Source organism: Homalodisca vitripennis, chromosome 2 (genome assembly GCF_021130785.1).
Source record: "Homalodisca vitripennis isolate AUS2020 chromosome 2, UT_GWSS_2.1, whole genome shotgun sequence".
In the NCBI taxonomy this organism is placed as follows: Eukaryota; Metazoa; Arthropoda; class Insecta; order Hemiptera; family Cicadellidae; genus Homalodisca; species Homalodisca vitripennis.
In genome coordinates, this window is record NC_060208.1 from 171281189 (window position 1) to 171300198 (window position 19010).

The 19010-nt window shown below is 33.2% G+C and overlaps 1 protein-coding gene across 4 annotated transcripts in view; it reads left to right on the forward strand.

Moving 5' to 3' along the window:
* Window positions 1-13296, forward strand: part of LOC124355025 (oxysterol-binding protein-related protein 9) — a 316403-nt gene extending 303107 nt beyond the window's left edge. For all 4 annotated transcript variants that reach the window (XM_046805915.1, XM_046805917.1, XM_046805916.1 and 1 more), the window contains 6 exons: window positions 1614-1873; window positions 2914-3088; window positions 5331-5550; window positions 6599-6720; window positions 9202-9307; window positions 11784-13296. In XM_046805915.1, the coding sequence (XP_046661871.1) occupies window positions 1614-1873; window positions 2914-3088; window positions 5331-5550; window positions 6599-6720; window positions 9202-9307; window positions 11784-11861 (961 nt within the window). In that variant the 3' untranslated portion in view covers window positions 11862-13296. The remainder of the gene's footprint in view (window positions 1-1613; window positions 1874-2913; window positions 3089-5330; window positions 5551-6598; window positions 6721-9201; window positions 9308-11783) is intronic.
* The last annotated feature ends 5714 nt before the right edge of the window (window positions 13297-19010 follow it).

Here is a 19010-nt window from a genome sequence, read left to right on the forward strand (position 1 = left end):
TCTATCCCTACAATGCTACATGTGAATTTTTCATTACTGGAAATAGTGCTGGAAGTCATAATCTGTCAGCTTCTTCAGGATACATACTGCTTTCCCTTTTCCAGCTCACATACTCAAATCTTCTGCCTTTTATTGCAGTTTTAACCTTAGGGAACAGGTAGTATTAATGTGGTGCTAGATCTGGTGAATAAGGTGGATGCTTTAACCCTGGGATGCTGTACTTGTCTAGGAATATCATGATATATAGCGCAGAATAAGCTGGCACATTGTCTTGATGGCAAACCCATGATTTGTGCTTCCACATTTCGGGGTTATTTTTCCTTACTCTTTGATGTAGTTTGTACATGAAAGTAGTAATATTGATTAATTGTTTGACCTTCAGGAACCCAGTGAAGGTACACAATCCCATGGATATAAATGAAAACCATTATCATTGTTTTAAATTTTGACTTGCTCATTCGAGCTTTTTTGGCTTTCAGTGAAGTTGGGTTCCTCCAGTGCATGGATTAGCACTTGGTTACCAGATCATATGCAAAAAACCATGTTTCCTCACATGTTATTATCGTTTTGGGTCATTTTCAGTCGCAAAGTGTCAGTACAAACTTTTCTGCGGCTTCTTGTTGTTGAAACGTTAGAATTTTAGGCACCATTTTACCACACACTTTTCACATGTCATGTAAAATTTGCTGCACAGGTTCGTTATCAATAACTACAGTTTCACCAATTGCACAAATACTTAATCGACGGTCAAACCAAATCAAATTACCAAATTTTTTGACATTTTCATCCGTTTATTACGTAGAAGAGAGACATGGTCACGAATCATCTCTGCCATCTTCAAAACGAATAACCATTCAAAAACATGTGTCTGCCATAAAAATTCAATGCCATACACTTTTCTCAATAAATTATAAGTTTCAGTAGCAGTTATTCCAAGTTTAAAGTGAAATTTCACAATAATTTGTTGTTCTACTATTACACTAACCATTTTATCCGGCAAAACCAAAAACAATAATAACGGGAACGTAGACGTGTTGTCTACATAAGCGAGACTAGCTGCTTACTAAAGAAAAAGGTTCGCACTAAACATTTGTTGATAAATGTTGGTTGACGCATGCCTCCTTGATTCGCAGCTGCGTCAGTCTCGATATTTAAATAGCCACACCTTGTAATTTTGCAGACAGAATGATCTGCAAAATAAACTGGTAAATCATAACTGTAAGAATCACTTTATGTCATAGTTACATTCACATGTTAGCTTAAATGAGTTGAACAAGCATTTAACAGTGAATGCTGTTGTACGTATTGGGTTGAGAAATACTACTGAAATCAGATACATGTATCATGGTTAAAATACTTTGTATAATATATTTCTTATAATAAGCATGTTGAATAGTGTACCTCTGTACTGTATGATTAAAACTGTTTATGTATTAAAGTTTTACAATATTTCATGTATTAGCCTGTTTTAAATATAACGTTTTTATATTTTCCAATAACTATCAAAGTTTGATATTATTGATCAATTTTGGCATATTATAGAGAACACACTTGATCAAAATTGTCTAAACACTACTTGTACTGTCATCTTAAGGATGGGAATTTCGGTGCAGGATAGCAGACTTGGAGTCAGAAAGGGACCGGATGGTGCAGGTAGTAAGATGGTACCTAGCATCATACCATGCTGGCCGCAAGTCTTCTGTCGCCAAGAAACCGTATAACCCAGTACTGGGAGAAGTGTTCCAGTGTTACTGGGACCTGCCTCAGGCTCCGGCCACATCCTCCCAGCCCCTGGTCAATGACGGGCCGGTCCCCTGGTGTCACCGGGACCAACTCACTTTCGTCGCTGAGCAAGTCTCCCACCATCCTCCCAGTATGTATAAAACACACATTTTTATTTTTATTATTATTAGTAACAAAATTCTTAGCAATCATAAAAGCTTTTCATTGTTGTGCATCATATTTATTTCTCACTGTGAAGAGTTTGAATGATGATGTTTTTTTGCAAACATTATAAATTAAATGTAAAATTGTAATACATAAAGTAATTTTCCAACAAAAGAGTTATTATATCTAGTATGTGTGTTGTTATATGACTTTATAGGTGGATTTAGCTTAGTCACAACATGCACTACAACGAGTTGGTTAGCTTGTGAGTGGTTGGTGTATTCCTTTTGCTTGAAATTCCACTGAACCCAGCTACTCTCCAGCCAATTCTGTAGACAGAAGAAATGTTGGGGAAGGTGGTTTGTTTAGCTATGAAACATTGGTCTTATAATATCCCAGCTTAACATTAAATTTATTATTTTGCATTTGAATCTCTAACCTCCCCCCCCCCAGGCATTGTCTCCACCCAACTCATAGAACTATGCAATGTTCTCAAAGAAATATATGTTAAAATGGTAGCTTGAAGGGCTAACAGATGGCCAAGACATTCCTTAGGATCCCTACACTTCAGGATTGATATCCATAGTCTATGATTTTATTTTTCTAAATGTACTAACTTAAAAACGTGTTTTATTAAAAATATTACATATGCAAATTTCTTACAGATATAATTAAATCATCACTGTCAATTTTATCCTAAAATAGACTTAACAAAAGTCTACCTTATCTTTCAGAATAATTCTAGCTAATAATTTGTAACACTAAACTTTGATTTGGTATTAAATTACAATCAGTTCATGGTAAAGGCTTGGGTTATTTGTGTAACATTTGATACTATCAGAAGTAGATTAAATTGTGATATTTCCACAAATTCCATGAACAGTGAAGTAATTTATTTTAACTCATTAGCTCTAACAAAGTATTATTTTTAAATTGGATGTCTTGGTTAGTATTTGTGCCCTAAAGCTTCTTAAAGGTTTTCACATCACTCTTTCACCATTAAGTCTTTTGGCTGGTATGTTTCAGTCTCAGCATTTTACGCCGAACACTACAATAAGGGTATCAGCTGTCAGGCATATGTGTGGACCAAGTCCAAGTTCCTGGGTCTCTCGATAGGAGTTCACAACATCGGCCGCGGCACCGTCAACCTGCTCAAGTACAACGAACAGTACACCTGCAGCTTTCCCAATGGTTATGGAAGGTTAGTACAGTTATCATTTCTCTTATGAAGAAAGTGAAGCGTATTTAGTATTATCATATTATAAACATCTTGGCCAAAAATTGGTTATTGCCAGTGTTTTACTTGATAAAAAAAACTAATATAGATCTATAAAGTGTTTATTTGACTGTCTGGAAACTCCTTGTTATTGACCCTAGATAAATAAAAAAGAATTACAAATTTATAATTTCATAGAGTTGATTTCTAATAATTTGCTCTATATTTTTGTCATTTCAAAATAATTATGAATTTTAGTAATTTAAAATTAATTAACCTGTGTTCAACAAGTTTATATCATCAGTTTTCATTTTTTTACTTTTTTTTAACAATTAACATTGTATCAGAATGCTTAATTGTTAAAATTTTGTATTGATGTAAACTGATTTGTTCTGCACCTTGTAGTAATATTTTCTTACCAGCAATGCCCTATAGAGACCTATGCCTTACTATTACTTCAGTCTGTCATGAGCCTTTAGAGATCCAAAATTGTATTTGTTTTAGGAAGATTTGTAGCCATAACAGTTCTTTGGTAAACATTGTAAATGTATGGTTTTCTTTGGAACTGTGGGTCTGTAGAGAACCGTACCATAACTGTTTGTAATGTGGAAGATTAAATTAATTCTAAAACTAAAGTGAAGTATTATTATTAAAAGTAAAATACAATGTGATTCTGAATTATCACTTAAACAAATCTATTAACTCTATACAACCACAGAAAAGATTATTTTTTATTGGAGAGAACAACATAGGAGAAAATAGCAAAGACCTCTAGTGTCTGCTACGCACATGATGGCCGCAGTAACTATGTTATTACATCAGCCATTTTAGGTCCATTAATACTAAATAAAATATACACTAGACTCAGTGGTTTTTCCGAAATAGTTTTCAATATACCACAAGTATTACCTGTAAAGTAAAAAAAGATCTGTGCGTACTTGTTAGATAATCTTTTTAGGAAACATTAATTGTTATTAGAATACATTTTATTTTTGATTTTAATTCTCTTTTTTTAAATTTCATTTGTATAATTCTTATTTACTCCATTTGAAACTAGCAGTTACCTGTGGCATCACATGCAATTTCCAAATTTAAAGGCCATAGCTGTCTTAGTGAAAGCATTTATAATATAATATGATGAAGCCCTACAATTTGTTTAAACACAAGTAGATATATCAGGTACATATTATTTCAGTATCCATGGTTGAGGGATTCAAAATGTAAATACAATTTTGACTGCTAAAATTTTTTATCTATTTTAGGTTTTTTTTTATGAATAAATATCTTTATTTATATATATATATATATATATATATACACACACACACACACACACACACACACACATATTTCTTGTGTGCGTCTGTATGTGTGTATGCCACTGAACTCCCCCTAGACGGCTGGACTGATTTTAATGAAATTGTTTGTGTCTCCAGGAGGATTCGAGAATGGGTTAGACTTACAAATTTAAACAGTTTCAAATTAAATTTGTAGATAAAAGTAGATAAATAAGATAAAACTTCAAAGCACCTGCACATTATAAACTGAAATTTTGAGAGTTATGTATATTAAATAACTATTTGAAAGCACTAAGTTATATATTTGTCTTTAAAATAAATTTCTGGCTAAACGGAGAGCTTGAGTGTTAGACCACTTCATAATAGAGAACATGTACGTGTAGCATGCATCTTTTTATAATTTTGTTGTGGTTCGCAGGACACCTCAGCCTACCAAAAATTTAAAATGGTTCAGAATTCAATTTATGAACAGTAATGACCATCAGGAAGTAATGTTATTTATTTATTAAACGTTAGTTGAATTAATGTGTGTTTGTAAAATTACCTTGATTTTTTGTCATATCCTACATATTAGAACTGTTGCAACAGATGATTTCATTTCTGTTACAATTACTCAATTTGTATCTACAAATCCTAATTCTAATAATATTATTAATGCGAAAGTGTCTTTGTTTGTTTGTGTAGCTTTCACTCAAACTATTCAATGGATTGTGCTGAAATTTGTCATGGACACTTTTAGAGTCCATGGGATGAATATAGGCCTATTTTTATTTTGAAAATCCCTCCAGGCTACGCCAAACTGATGTCTAAAGTAGTGACAAAAACCCACCTTGGTCTCTAAAGTTGTAAAATATTAATTAAAAGAGATAAAAAATTCCATTAAAATTTTTCTTGAATGGGATTATACATTGTGTGGTAATTGTGTTCAGGTCGATATTGACTGTGCCCTGGATCGAACTGGGCGGCTCCGTGGTGATCGAGTGCGAGAAGACTGGCTACAGAGCAAACATAGAGTTCCTGACCAAGCCCTTCTATGGTGGCAAGAAGCATCGCATCACAGCTGATGTGTTCGGACCCCAGGAGAAGAAGCCCTTCCTGAGTATTACCGGAGAGTGGAATGGTGTAATGGAAGCAAAGTGGTCAGATGGTGTAAGTAATCTGGAATCTCTAGCATTCCTGTGTGTATTTGAAGTATTTAATTTAAGATCATAACACATTCAAGACTGCTGTTGCATCAGCAACTTCGAGATGCTGCCAATTGCCTTTTGGCAACTATTAGCATATATCAGAGAGCAGGAGACCTCAAATTTGATTGGCTTCTGTAAAGCCTCAGATTCATAGGGCTTACTTAAACGTAAGTAAGGGAGATGCAAAGGTCCTTTTAGGACTACAAGCATAGGGAAACGTCTCTTTCCTTAAAAAAACTTGACAATGCTTATTTGATCTGTTTTAGTCTCTTTTATTGTGAAGGACGGTATTCCTGGAATATCTAGAAACTATATGTGTTTTGTATCTTTTGTGTGGTATTTATAACTGATATTTAGTGAAAATATATTAGGGTGTTAACATTGCCTGTAGGCAACATAGAAAAGAACCAGTTTATGACAGTTATTTTGCTGTAAAAGTTAAGCTTTTGTGTTTCATAGTTATAAATGAAATGATATGAAATATTTTAGAATTAAAACAATACAGGAGGTATTATTGAATTATTAATACTTATAGAAATGTATTGTTTACAACAAAACTATATTTAGCATGGGGATGAAGGAATGGAACAGCAGGGGGAATAATTTGATTGATTGCAAAATATGTATCAAATAAGGAATGAATGTTTACTATGAGGGTTTTATAAACACTTCATATATATATATTTATATTATATTGAATATATAAATATATTCAATATAATATTGAATCGTAAAAAGTAAGGGCTCTGTGGTGTAATGGTAGCACATTCACCCGGCAAGTGAGAGATCTGGGTTCGAGTCCCGGCGGAGCAAGTACTTTTTGTGATTTAATGCTTATTGAAATTATATATATATATATATATATATATATATAATTACAAAAAAGTACAAACAACTTTAATTTGAAAATTATTTTTTAATATAGATGATACATTTCATCAATCTAAGTGTAAAATAATAATATGAATCATTCATTACATGAGTTGATTTGACGTTTGTTGTACTTTCAGAGGACTGAGCAGTTCATAAACGTAGACAATTTAACAATCACTAAGAAAATAGTCCGTCCAGTGGAGCAACAAAAAGACAATGAGTCAAGAAGGTTATGGAAGGAGGTAACTGCAGGATTAAGGTTAGTTTGTTTAATGTTGAATTTTATAGTTTTTTTTCAATCTGAAATTTATGGGTAGCAATCTGTTTGCATGTGATCTTAGATTGGCTGTAATAGATTTCAGTTAAGATTCAATAGTACTCTTTCTAATGCAAGGAATGAACTAAAAATTGGTATTCCACTATGTACTGAAAGAAAAAAGGGTGTTACAAACAACCCTGATGTTACTCAAGGTTGTTTTACTACAGCCATCTCTTAACCCTAGAACTGTTAATCGACATAATTATGTCGGTTAATGCCGCTTTTGTGGTGTTAACCGTCAAAATTTTGTCGATCAAACATTCCCTCGTATAATTACTTTTTATAATATACTCCGGTAGCGTATCGATATAATTCATGCACCATTGGATTTGGGAAGAAAAAATGCTAAGGAACAGATGAGTTTTATTCCTCTTTGCATTATGGTTATGACGTAGCAAGCTTGTTATTTTGAACGTAAAAGAAAACGCGACGCCGTTTGTTGTGACCGCCATATTGCCGCTGCCGTTCTGTATCACTTTCGTGCCGAGCTGTGGATATTTGTAAGTTTTAATAGTTTTACGCGTGTTTTAGTGTCGTATTTAATGTGTAGTGTGTTGTTTGATGTCGTAGTAGTGTAAAACATATATATTTTAGAATAAATCAATTTCTATTTACTGAAAATTTTATTTAATATGTTTGAGAAATTACCGGCTTTGTGTAGGCTATGGCAAAATGACTTGGCTAAAATTCATTTCACATAGTTTGTTATTGTTTTTTACTTACTAAACGTTATTTATAGCACTCTTTTAGCTCTGAAGTAACTATTTATTTTTGGTAAATAGATAGTTTTCACAATAAAATATATATTTCCTGTAATTTCTTTGGTTATATATAATAACTGTTTGGGTTATTCTATATTTTTTCAATATTTTTAGTTATATTTATAGTTTTCTAACTACATAATATTTCCTATTACTTATAAACCATAAATTTATAAATTTTGATATAGTACAAGCTTTAGAAAACTATTTTATATTTTGCTGAATGAAAATTTTTCGCAAAATTTTTGAATAATGGCAAAATTTAACTTTTTTTACTTTTCAAAAAATAATTTATGGTAATTATTTCATTACTACTGTATATTCTATTTTATTCTAAGTAATAAAATATGCAAAATAACATGTATTCATAGATAAATGTATTAGCAAAACTTGTTTTACCAAAGTCTTACATGTACACCCGATTTTCAGAATTTATACGCATCGCTGCTTTTTGTTCTATAGCTTTATGATGCTTTCATAAATGTGTATAATGTTTATATTTTTCTGAAACTAGATAAAATTTGACACAGAATGGCTATCTCACTTATAAATATTTCTCACTATAACTTCATTTGCTAGGTATGGTCCCCCCCCAAATTTAAGAAATATTTTTCGTAAATTTTATATTTGATTAAAAAAAGTGTTTATTAGAAAATTTTTTTATGGTTAATTTTACAATATAGTGCAATTCTACGTTTAATTCTGAACACAAAAATATATACTCTTATTTATATTGCTTTTATTTTATATTTTTAATAATTTTTTAAAAAAAAACCTTGCGCGAAGCTCCAAAACAGCCCGACACTACAGGATGAAATGACCGCCAGTTCTAGGGTTAACCCTCCAACTTCGCCATATAGTTATTTATTTTTGCAGAATTATACAGAATTTGAATATTAAACTGGAAAATATTTGCTTGTATACAAAACAGTTTTCCTGTAATAATTAGTGGTTGCTGAACAATTATAGTGCAAAACCCCAAATATTGAGCCGTGTACTAAAGTGTTTTTGAATTCCAAAAATAAAATATTCAATAACATAAAAACATCTTGTAAAAATATTTAAGATATTCGCAAAACAACATTTCAGGATACTAACATTTTTGAACAAGTAGCATAACAACAACAAATCAATAATTATTTAATAGGTCAATATAAAGTATTGCTTACATACAAACACATGTCATAATGATCCCAAATTTATTTTCAAAAATTTTTAAGTTCTGGCCCAAAAGTAGAAAATCATTAACATAAAAGTTTAAAAAGGTTTATTAAACATTGTGTGTTGTATTCAAATTTGATAGTTAAATGTGTCATAGAAGTGGAGATGACACAGCACTAAAAATTACCTGCTGGTCATTACAGAGTGAACCTAGAGGAACTCAAAATGAGTTGCTGGTCAGTATGAGGGTTAAGGAAAACTATTTGATTAGTTGTATATTTTTCGTGTGATAATTAGATGATAAACTTAAAATGTCATTATTATTCACCTGGAATAGAAATATCAAGGTTTATTCCTATATATGTGCAGAAGGATTGATCAAAACTATTTGGTTTGATTTTCTCCATCTTTAGTATTCTCTCTGTACACTCGCTATTGTGTAATACATTAACATATACAATAACTGAGAATCTTAATGAATGTTCATGTATTATTTCAGATTAAATAATGTTTCGCATGCAACGAATGCCAAGTGTGAAATTGAGCAGCGACAGAGAATAGAGGCACAGAGAAGAAAAGATGCTAACGTGTCTTGGCAAACCAAGGTAAGGTCGTGGTACCCAGACCACTCAGCAGCTCCTCCATAATTAGTTGTGATGGGTTCCCTTAACATAAAATAAAGACACTAAGACAGTTCATAGTGTTCGTCCTTTTTGTGTCCTTAAAATAGTAGTTTTAGTTATCATGATAGGTGTAATCTTAGACCATATCAGGTTGCCCATGACAGTTCTATCAAGAATTGAGTTAGTACTTTTCAATGCTAACAACTCATTGTCTTAAATCTAAAATATAAACCAAAAATATTTCAAAGAAATAGAGAAGTTTATGCACCAAGCGTTAGTTGCGCCTTGTTGTGAACCAACCTTGAACCCTTTTTGAGGGATTAGGCATTGCTCCTGAAATTTTATATAAAACTTGAAATATAGCTTTCTATTAAAACTCCTTAAATCTCGAACAAAATGCTAGGCACCCCTGTAAAAGACCAAGTCTGTTTATCTTCTCAAAAAAAACCCTTGAGACTACCTACTTACTACATTCAACTCAGGGATCTAATGCAGTTCACTGTAAGCGATTTTTGTACACAGAAGTTATTGTTAGAATATTCTGAAGCAATAAACTTTTCTCAGTAATTCACATTTATAACCAGTCTGTGATTTCATAGACTCCATTATTTTCATATATATATATATATATATATATATATATATATATATATATATATATATATATATATATATATATATATATATATATATAAAACACAACCAAAGTTTATTACACAATTTTTTCCTGGACTACATAAAATTAACAGTATTATGAAAATTGCCCATAATGTCCTACTTTCCTCTCCAGATACCCAAACTTTTATGGCTAAAGCACCTAGAGTAATATTTCGAAAACCTCCAAATTTGAAAAACAAACTTGTCCAACCTAAAGTACCTAAATTACACCAATCCGTTATTAATGGATGTGAACCGTGCAACAAACCACGTTGCGGTTCTTGCAAAATTATGAAAAACTCTGGGGAATTCAAAAGCAGTGTAACTGGTTTGACATATCCCATCATTGGCAAAGTAAACTGTGACTCTAAGAATGTAATTTATCAAATTAATTGTAAATTTTGTAACAATCAGTACATTGGACAAACATCTAACCACCTTAGAGTTAGAATAACAGGGCACAGATTTGATATTTTTCATAAAGACAAGGAGAAGCCATTGGCCAAACATGCTGCTGAGCACAAGAAAGACAAAATTGAAGAGTGTTATGAGCTTAAAGGAATTAATAAAGTCTTCCCTTGTCCTGAATAAAATTTTAATAGATTAAAATTTAAAAATCTCGAACAAGCCCATCAGTTACTTCTTAAATCTAAATAACCAAATGGTTTAAATTAAAGATAAAATGAAGTTTTCCAATTTCCTTCTGTGCCATTAATGATATAACAGCTTGGTCTTTGAATGTTTTAGTTGCGTATTTAGATTTTTGGTTATTTTCTTCGTATTTGCTGTTTCTTGTTGTTCTTTTTATATTTATATTTTTGCTTCCTGAAATGTGGGTATCAAATTTCACAAAATATAGAAGCTTTATATCTTCGTTTTTCATTTAAATAAGTGAAATACTATATATACCGGGTGAGTTTTTTAAAGTAATCCAATAGCTAACTTTTTAATTACACGACTTAGTACCACACTTTAAATTTGGAACTTGCTCAATTTTAAGTTTCACTCAGGGATACACTTTAAAATCTTTTATGGAGCACCCTGTATTTTATGTTGTTTTTAGATTCTACTCTACAAAATAAGACATTTTTGCTTTCCAAAGTTTTTCTATATCTCTAATGGTTCAGGAGCTACGTGGACTGGAAGTTTTCGGATATTTTCGGACTGATTTTGAAAACTTCCAGTCCACGTAGCTCCTGAACCATTAGAGATATTGAAAAACTTTGAAAAGCAAAAATGTCTTATTTTGTAGAGTAGAATCTAAAAACAACATAAAATACAGGGTGTTCCATAAAAGATTTTAAAGTTGGCTGCCATATTGGAAAATGGCGGCCTTCTTCAAAAAATTTGAAAGTGTATTCCTGAGTGAAACTTAAAATTGAGCAAGTTCCAAATTTAAAGTGTGGTGCTAAGTTGTGTAATTAAAAAGTTAGCTATTGGATCACTTTAAAAAACTCACCCGGTATATAGTACAACCCTCGATATTGCCTAATAGACCTAGTAGTAAAATTCTTGATATCGCCTTATGAATAGCAAAATCCCTGATTTAGCCCACAAACCATGGTATTGGTTAGTACACAGTCTAAACTGTCAGACTAAGGTTCCTGAATATTTGCTATTTTGTCTCAACCATAAGATTAGCACATAGCCACGACCGTGTATGAGAGATTCTTGTAACATTCATGTCAGTAGTTATTCTAATTGGCCAGGATGTTCAACTGTAATTGTAATACAAAAAATTAGAAATTTATATTACCAAAATGAAGATATGTAATACTAAATCTAACCATGTATGTTATAGCTGTTCCAGCTGGTGGAAGGTACGGACAAGTGGCTGTACAACAATCCCCTTGAGAAGAGAGTGTCAGTTAACCGATAGTGACTTGTGTACCTGGCAGTAACTGCACGCATGCAGCCCTATTCTACCAACATACACCTACCGTATTTTTTACAGATTCGGCACAATTTGTAAAACAAATTATCTACAAATGTATCAATCAACATCCAATTTGTATCGAAATAAAATTTCTTTTCTACGACCACATTATATTTTTATATTTGTTTCGGCAGTCCAGTATTTACACCAAGAATCGTGCGGTCCCGTCTCGTAGTTGTTAGACAATCGCTTACTGTATGTAGCTTTACTATATAGTACGTTAATTAGTCTATATGAGTCTATTTTTTGCACTTGTTTATCGTAGACAAAACTGAAATTATTCACGGCAAGTGTAAAATTACTGTCCGAAAGTTGTTTTGTAAAGAATATTGTATAGTAAGATTAAGTTATTTATACAGTAATATTGTGAGCTACGATATTTTCTACGCTTCATTGCTTGTATTGAAATCTACACATTTTCAGAGATTTATTGTCTACTTATTTGAACCCGAGAGCAAAACATTTGTAAAGACTGTTATAGATTTGTTTTTAACTGTAGTTATTAAAGTAAAATTAATTAATAGTAAAGTTTGTTACATCTAAGTGCTGTGCATATATAAACTTTTAGGGTGCTGTAACGTCATTGTTTCTGTTTTGTATTATTCAACAACTCTTACACCTGCAGTTGTAGCTTTCACACCAACTACGCTACAATCAATTTCTGATTTTTTTTCTGCTTTCTAGCAGATAAATTGGTGACTATAAAGTGCATTTTGGTCCTTTTTCTCTTTAGCTGCCAATTTAAAGAAAATTTGTTACTATATGCTCTGGCTTGCTGCCTAATTTATAAAGTGTATATAAACCTTGTTATTTATACCGTTGAGGGAACAATAATTATGGTATATCATGTTCACAGAGAAATATAAAACTTGCATAGAAGTTGGAATTTCCAGCAGCCAACAAGTCACTTATTCTAGTTTTTAAGTTTTACATTCAAAATTAAACCTCAGCCTTACAGTGAACTGTTCTAAGAAGCGTTTGTAATCAATATGATTGGTAGCTGATAGATGTAAGTAACCATATTTTACCAATTAAAGTTGTCAACGCTTTTGTACATTCCTTGTAGATATTGTTGTACCACAGAAGGGCTTCACAAGGGTTTACGGTAATCGTATATGTAAAGGTTAACGATTGGGATTGCTTGTCATTTTTACCCTTATCATTAAACGGGGTCCATCCAGGTCGGTTTCGATTTGTTTTTTGTAATTTATAATAAATACTTTGTTACTTCGATGCGAAAGTCTTATTTTGCATACTAAGCTCGTATTTAATACAAAGTATTTCTGTGTTTTGTACGTATAAAGTGAAGAGCTTATAAATTAAGCGCATGTACATAACTTTATAAACATATTAATATATTAAAATCTTGCCAAAACTGGCTGTTTTGTTTTATTACCTACACCTGTAGATTTAATTATTACTAAAATATGACACATTTTGGTTTTCTTATTAGCATTTTTACACTTTTAGAGAGTTATTGGAATTGGGTCTCCTTTTCACAATTCCATTTCTGCATGAAATAAAATTCCATTAAATTTGTTTGAAGAGAAATATTATTCAATTTTGGTGGTTTAAAAAGCTAAATGTTTACCTGCTCATTCATAAAGAGAAACTACACGCCATATGTCATGTGCCAAATAATATTGGCCTGGGATTCACCTGATCTTAATCCTATTCAAAATTGTGGGCAATATGTAAGGCTAGACGGCGAAAAATGGACTGTATGACAAAAACGAAACTGGTGGAAGCAGTGATTCAGGTGTGGTTTAGAGTGAAGCAATCACAAACCATTAAAAAAAGTTTGTGGACTCAAGAAGACATATAAGTAAAATAGGGGGGGGGGCATATTCCATATTAATTAATAGTAACAATCTCAGGTAAGTGTATCTTAATGTAGCTTTGGCTTAAATAAATCATATTTATAAATTAATTCGGCTTGTTCACATTAATTCGCACAGTAGGCCCTACTGTAGCTTCAGGAAATAATTGCGTGGTGTGGATGTCAAAGAACAGCTATATAAATTGTTTGTGTTGCAATAATTGGCAGAGAAGATCACATGAGTGAGTGCTGTCTGTGAGATTTGACCCACCAGTTTTTACCAACCTTAACTGCAGAATCAGTTATGTTCATAGACAATGTATTGTAACATGGAAAGCAGTATGACAAAGTCCCCTACCAAGTCAAGCACAAAACACAATGTGTGAGTGGCTTTTGCAGTATGAACAGCATTTTTAAGAAACACGTGTATGGAAGGAAATCCTTCATGAAGTAAATCAGAAAATTAAGCTGATGAGTCTTCAAAATAGACACATTACGGAACATGGCCGCTTAGTTTTATGACTTCTCCCCGTACATGTAGGATTTAAATTTGTATGGGCAAAAGTTAAATAATACGTAAGAACCAAAAATACAACAGGAAATATATCACTTGATGCCTTAACACAATACACTGATCATATACATACAACACACACCTTCTAGGGAGGATTGGTCGGAGGGAAGGAAACCTCTTTCACCAGCGGATCTTGAATGATTTACGGATGGCTCTAAAACAAAAAGTGGCACAGGTGCTGGAATTGTAGGAGTGAGACCATGTAGGGAGTTAGTAGGTCTTTATCCCACAGTCTTTCAAGCAGAAGTCACAGCTATAATAGAATGTGCTCATGAGAATCTTTGTCTGCAGTATAGGAGTTAGACGATTAGCATTTTCACAGATAGCCAGGCAGCATTAAAGGTGTTGAACTTTTGTGTGTTCAACTCCAAACTTGTCTGGGATTATTATCAAGTCGTTTCTTCCCTTGACAGAATCAACAATGTGACTGTTGGGTTCCTGGTTTTGAGGGGATCTCTGGGAATGAAATAGCTGATGTCTTGGCCAACTTGGGCTCAACGTCTAACTTGATGGGACTCTAACTGTTCTGTGGTGTTTCTAGGTGTGAATCCTTTGAGGCTGTCTCGAAATGGGTTCACACTAAACATGAGAGAAGTTGAACGCTGCATCTTGGTCTGAAAATGAGCAGAATGGTCCTACAGTGACCTTTCCTAAGGGTGACTTTTGATCCTTAGGTAGATCAGTATGTTCTCAAGTTATGGATCCAATTACGGGACATTGTCACCTGAAGAAGCATCTTCACAGAGTCAGCATTCTCTGGGAGGATCCACTCTGTAGAGTGTGTGACGAGTAGGAGGAAACTGCTGAACGCCTGCTCTTTGACTGACTTGCAATAGCAAGGGAGCGCTACACCATCTTTGGTAGTTTAGACAAAGGTGATGAATTTCTCCAGGAGGACCTGATTGATTATTTTTGGCGATTTATAGAACTGCTGAAACTGTTGATTGGCCTCATGATACACTTTGGTATGCAAAAGGCCCTTGAGGCTTAAGTGCATGGCAACAGGCCGCCCTTTAGAAGAAGAAGCCAACAAGTTCTCAAAATAGACACATTGCTGAACATAGCCACTTTGTTTTATGACTTCCCCTATACATGTAGGATTTTAATACCATTTAGTTTTGCCATTTTAGTTGATGCCTTGAAACAGTACATTGATCATCTACATACAACACATTGAATAAGAATATTGGACCAAAGATGCATTGACGAGATAATTATACAAATAGAAGAATATTGTAGATTAATCGTCGTCTGCTGGAAGTTCATCAGATAAAGAGGAACCCATTCGACTTGAGATAGTAGGTGACAAAGAAGATGACACTGACTTAGCTCAGCCACTATTCGAGGATGACAACTGAGTAAGATAAATTTTTAAAACCACAATCACTTTATAGTCCCAATAGTTTAAGTTATGAAAGTTCATCAGTTTTCCTATGTGATTAAAATATAAAGGCAACCTATCAGCCCATTTTATTTACTTATATTTTATTAAATTTTTACTATAGTTTGACTACATTTAGCAATCTACAAAATACGAACATGATTATATTCTGTAACAAACCAAACTGGTTGTATTTTACACTACAATTTAAAAATAATAGTATAACGTTTAATTGCAAGTCTTTCTCAAAGGACAAAATACAGCATAAATTCAATATCAACCACAAAATAATTGTCTGCCAAAAATGTGTTAACCCTTCCCACGCGGAATTTATCTTTCAATTTTGACCCTTTAACGCGTAATTAACTTTAAAATTTTTTTCTAGATTTTACCAACTCTAATTTTTTTTTTAGTTAGTGGTGGCTATTAGGAATAAAAAAATAATACAGTATCACAAAATAGTCAGACACCTATATTTTTTACAAAGTTTCAAAATGTACATAAAATTGAAAAACAACCTTTTTACTTGAATTTCTAAAAACATTTTCAACAAATAAAGTAATAACAACAAAATAAAAATATAATATAATGCTAAATACAACATGAACACGAACAGTAAATAGAGAAATATGGCAAAACAGCGTTAAACACTAAAATATGCCGTGCCAGGATATATCCGTTTACCGCGTAATGGTTCACCGCAGACTGAGGCAAAATCACGCCACGAGGGACAAAACTACGCCCTCCCACCGACGCGCCAATGAGGTTCAAAGTGTAACATCTGCTTTTTGGAACAAGTATTCAACACTCCCTTGAACTCTAGCGGATTCCACGGCAACTACAATTTATTAAATAACACAAAATAGACTTTGAAAGATATATCCGTTTACCGCGTTTCGGTCAAAATTAGGTCTAACGGATATATCCGTTTGCCACGTGGGAAGGGTTAAAATACAGAAATTATGAATTATAAATTTACAGTAACAGTAAAGTAACAGACAATAAGTTGTGTATCTATCATATAAGCCTAATGCTGCACCACCGTGCCTAATCTGAAAGTAGCACCTATAACTACTAATAAACCATAACCCAGGGGTTGTCTTATCGACCACGGACAATAATTTAATAAAATACTTTTTTAACTTGACTATTTAGAGCTATAGTTTTCTGTCAGCCAGATCTGACATTGTATAGTAAATGTAAAATTGTCATGTACAAGAAATTTTTTAATAAGTACCATTTTGATATACACAGATCTTTTCTACATAACCACCACCAACATAAGGCACCGTTATAAATAACAAATTTTGTATACCATCACCATAAAATGTCGGGTTTAACAATATAAGTAACTTTATGGTTTTGGCACTATTATCATATACATCGATGACCTTCTAAATGTTTCTTCAGTTGTAAAAAGTACAGACAGTCATTGGGGTTGGGGTTGTATGGAGGATTATCAAATGCAGTAAATCACTCCTTTTTAGAGATTTTAAATGTGTAGTAAAAAATTCATAGAAAAAGTTTCTTGAAACTCTTCTGATAACAAAGAAATTTTGAAACATTTATTAATTTTTCTTAATTTTCTACACCAAATCGTTAGTGATCACTAAGGGTCATCCACATCGTTTCTTGTCATGATTATTCTTTCGGTCATCTTTTAACCTGTTGAGGAGTAGCTGAAAGTTGTTCCAAAAGAGTACAGACGGTTATAGCCGTTTGATCTCAAAAGAGTATTGACGGTTATGACCGTCCATGACAGGGTTGCTAAAACAATCACTCTAGTGGCGTTCTTACATACTATTTCGACTGTGAAATGTTCAAAGTAATTATTGCTGTACGGTGCTGGCTCCTAGTGACGGAATGCATACTCACAGATTTGCCGCCAAATGTTCTGTCATTTTCTCACGCCACGTCCATTTATAGACTATACATGGAATCAAAAAACCCAAATGCTAAGGTTCACATCATGGACTTCTGAATTAACGTTATCAGACAGATACTGGAAGCACATGTTGCACCAAGAGAAGAGGCCGCAGCTGTGACGCGTCCGTTGGGCAGAGCCCTGCAGCTGCTACGCTTGTCAGGTCACCATTTCCCCCGCCTACTACCATTAAGGGAAAATAGCCGAAGGAAGCTAAAACACTGCTTTGTGTGTTCAAATACAACACGGGGTGAGCGTAAAAGGAAAGAAACTGCTTATGAGTGCACAAAATGTGAAGTAGCACTTTGTGTGTACCCGTGTTTTGAACACTATCATACGTTTGTAAAATTCTAAAAAAAAACGAAATGTATGAATTTATCAAGTTGTAGATCCAAAAAATGCATTATTATGATATTTTGTAAGGTTTCAATACATTTTGAATGAAAACAACAATTTTTTCTTTACTCCCTGGAGTTCATTAAGGATAATTTTGCTTACTCTAGTATACACTAGGTAGGATGATGGTTATAGCTGTCAGTACTCCCCAACAGGTTAAAAGTTCTAACCCATTTGCGTGCCATTCCATCAATCATAATGTTTTGTTTGGACATTTCACAATTCTGATGATGAATTTCACCTGCCTACATACCGCTAAGGTAAGTTTATTCTACAGTCAGTGGGATTCTCAATAAACGGAAGCATTTTAAACACGCATAAACAGCAATGCTAGCACATGTAATGACACATGAGGAAGGACACTGCGACTCGCTGACCAGGCAGAGTACAGTGAATTTGTGACAGCAGTCTCGGAAGGGTCCCTCATCTTAGATAGTCGTGTACTAATTGGGCAACTAAGGCAGGTCAAATACTTTTCAGACAAACATCACAATAGCTGCTTCTATTACACTACACTATGTGATAAAGCTGAAGAGCCATGTGTATTGGCTTAGTATGGAGTTCCAAAAAGCATAAAGGGATCCTAGGAGTCACCACTGTCAAGTGGCCTAGGTATCTGAGTCTGACAGTTCAAGTTCTCTAATATCAAATATCTGAAAAATTTTGGAGTATTACTGAAATTAGAGCCTAAAACACAGCTATAGAACAACATAATAAACTATACCCTTGATATGTCACTAATATTGTTGCTTCTAAACACTTTCACTGCACGCCTATATTGACCTAGGCTAATTACAACATGAAACATAAAAATATAAAATTACAAACAAAAACACTAAATTCAATTTAAAAAGATCCATAATAAACTCATTTATAATTAATCAACACTACCTCACGAAATAAATACCTTTTGTGACTAAATCTAAAGACCAAAACTGACAGACACATGTTTCAAAATAGGTAGATGAGGACGATTGTTCTGGCAAGTTTATGTCACT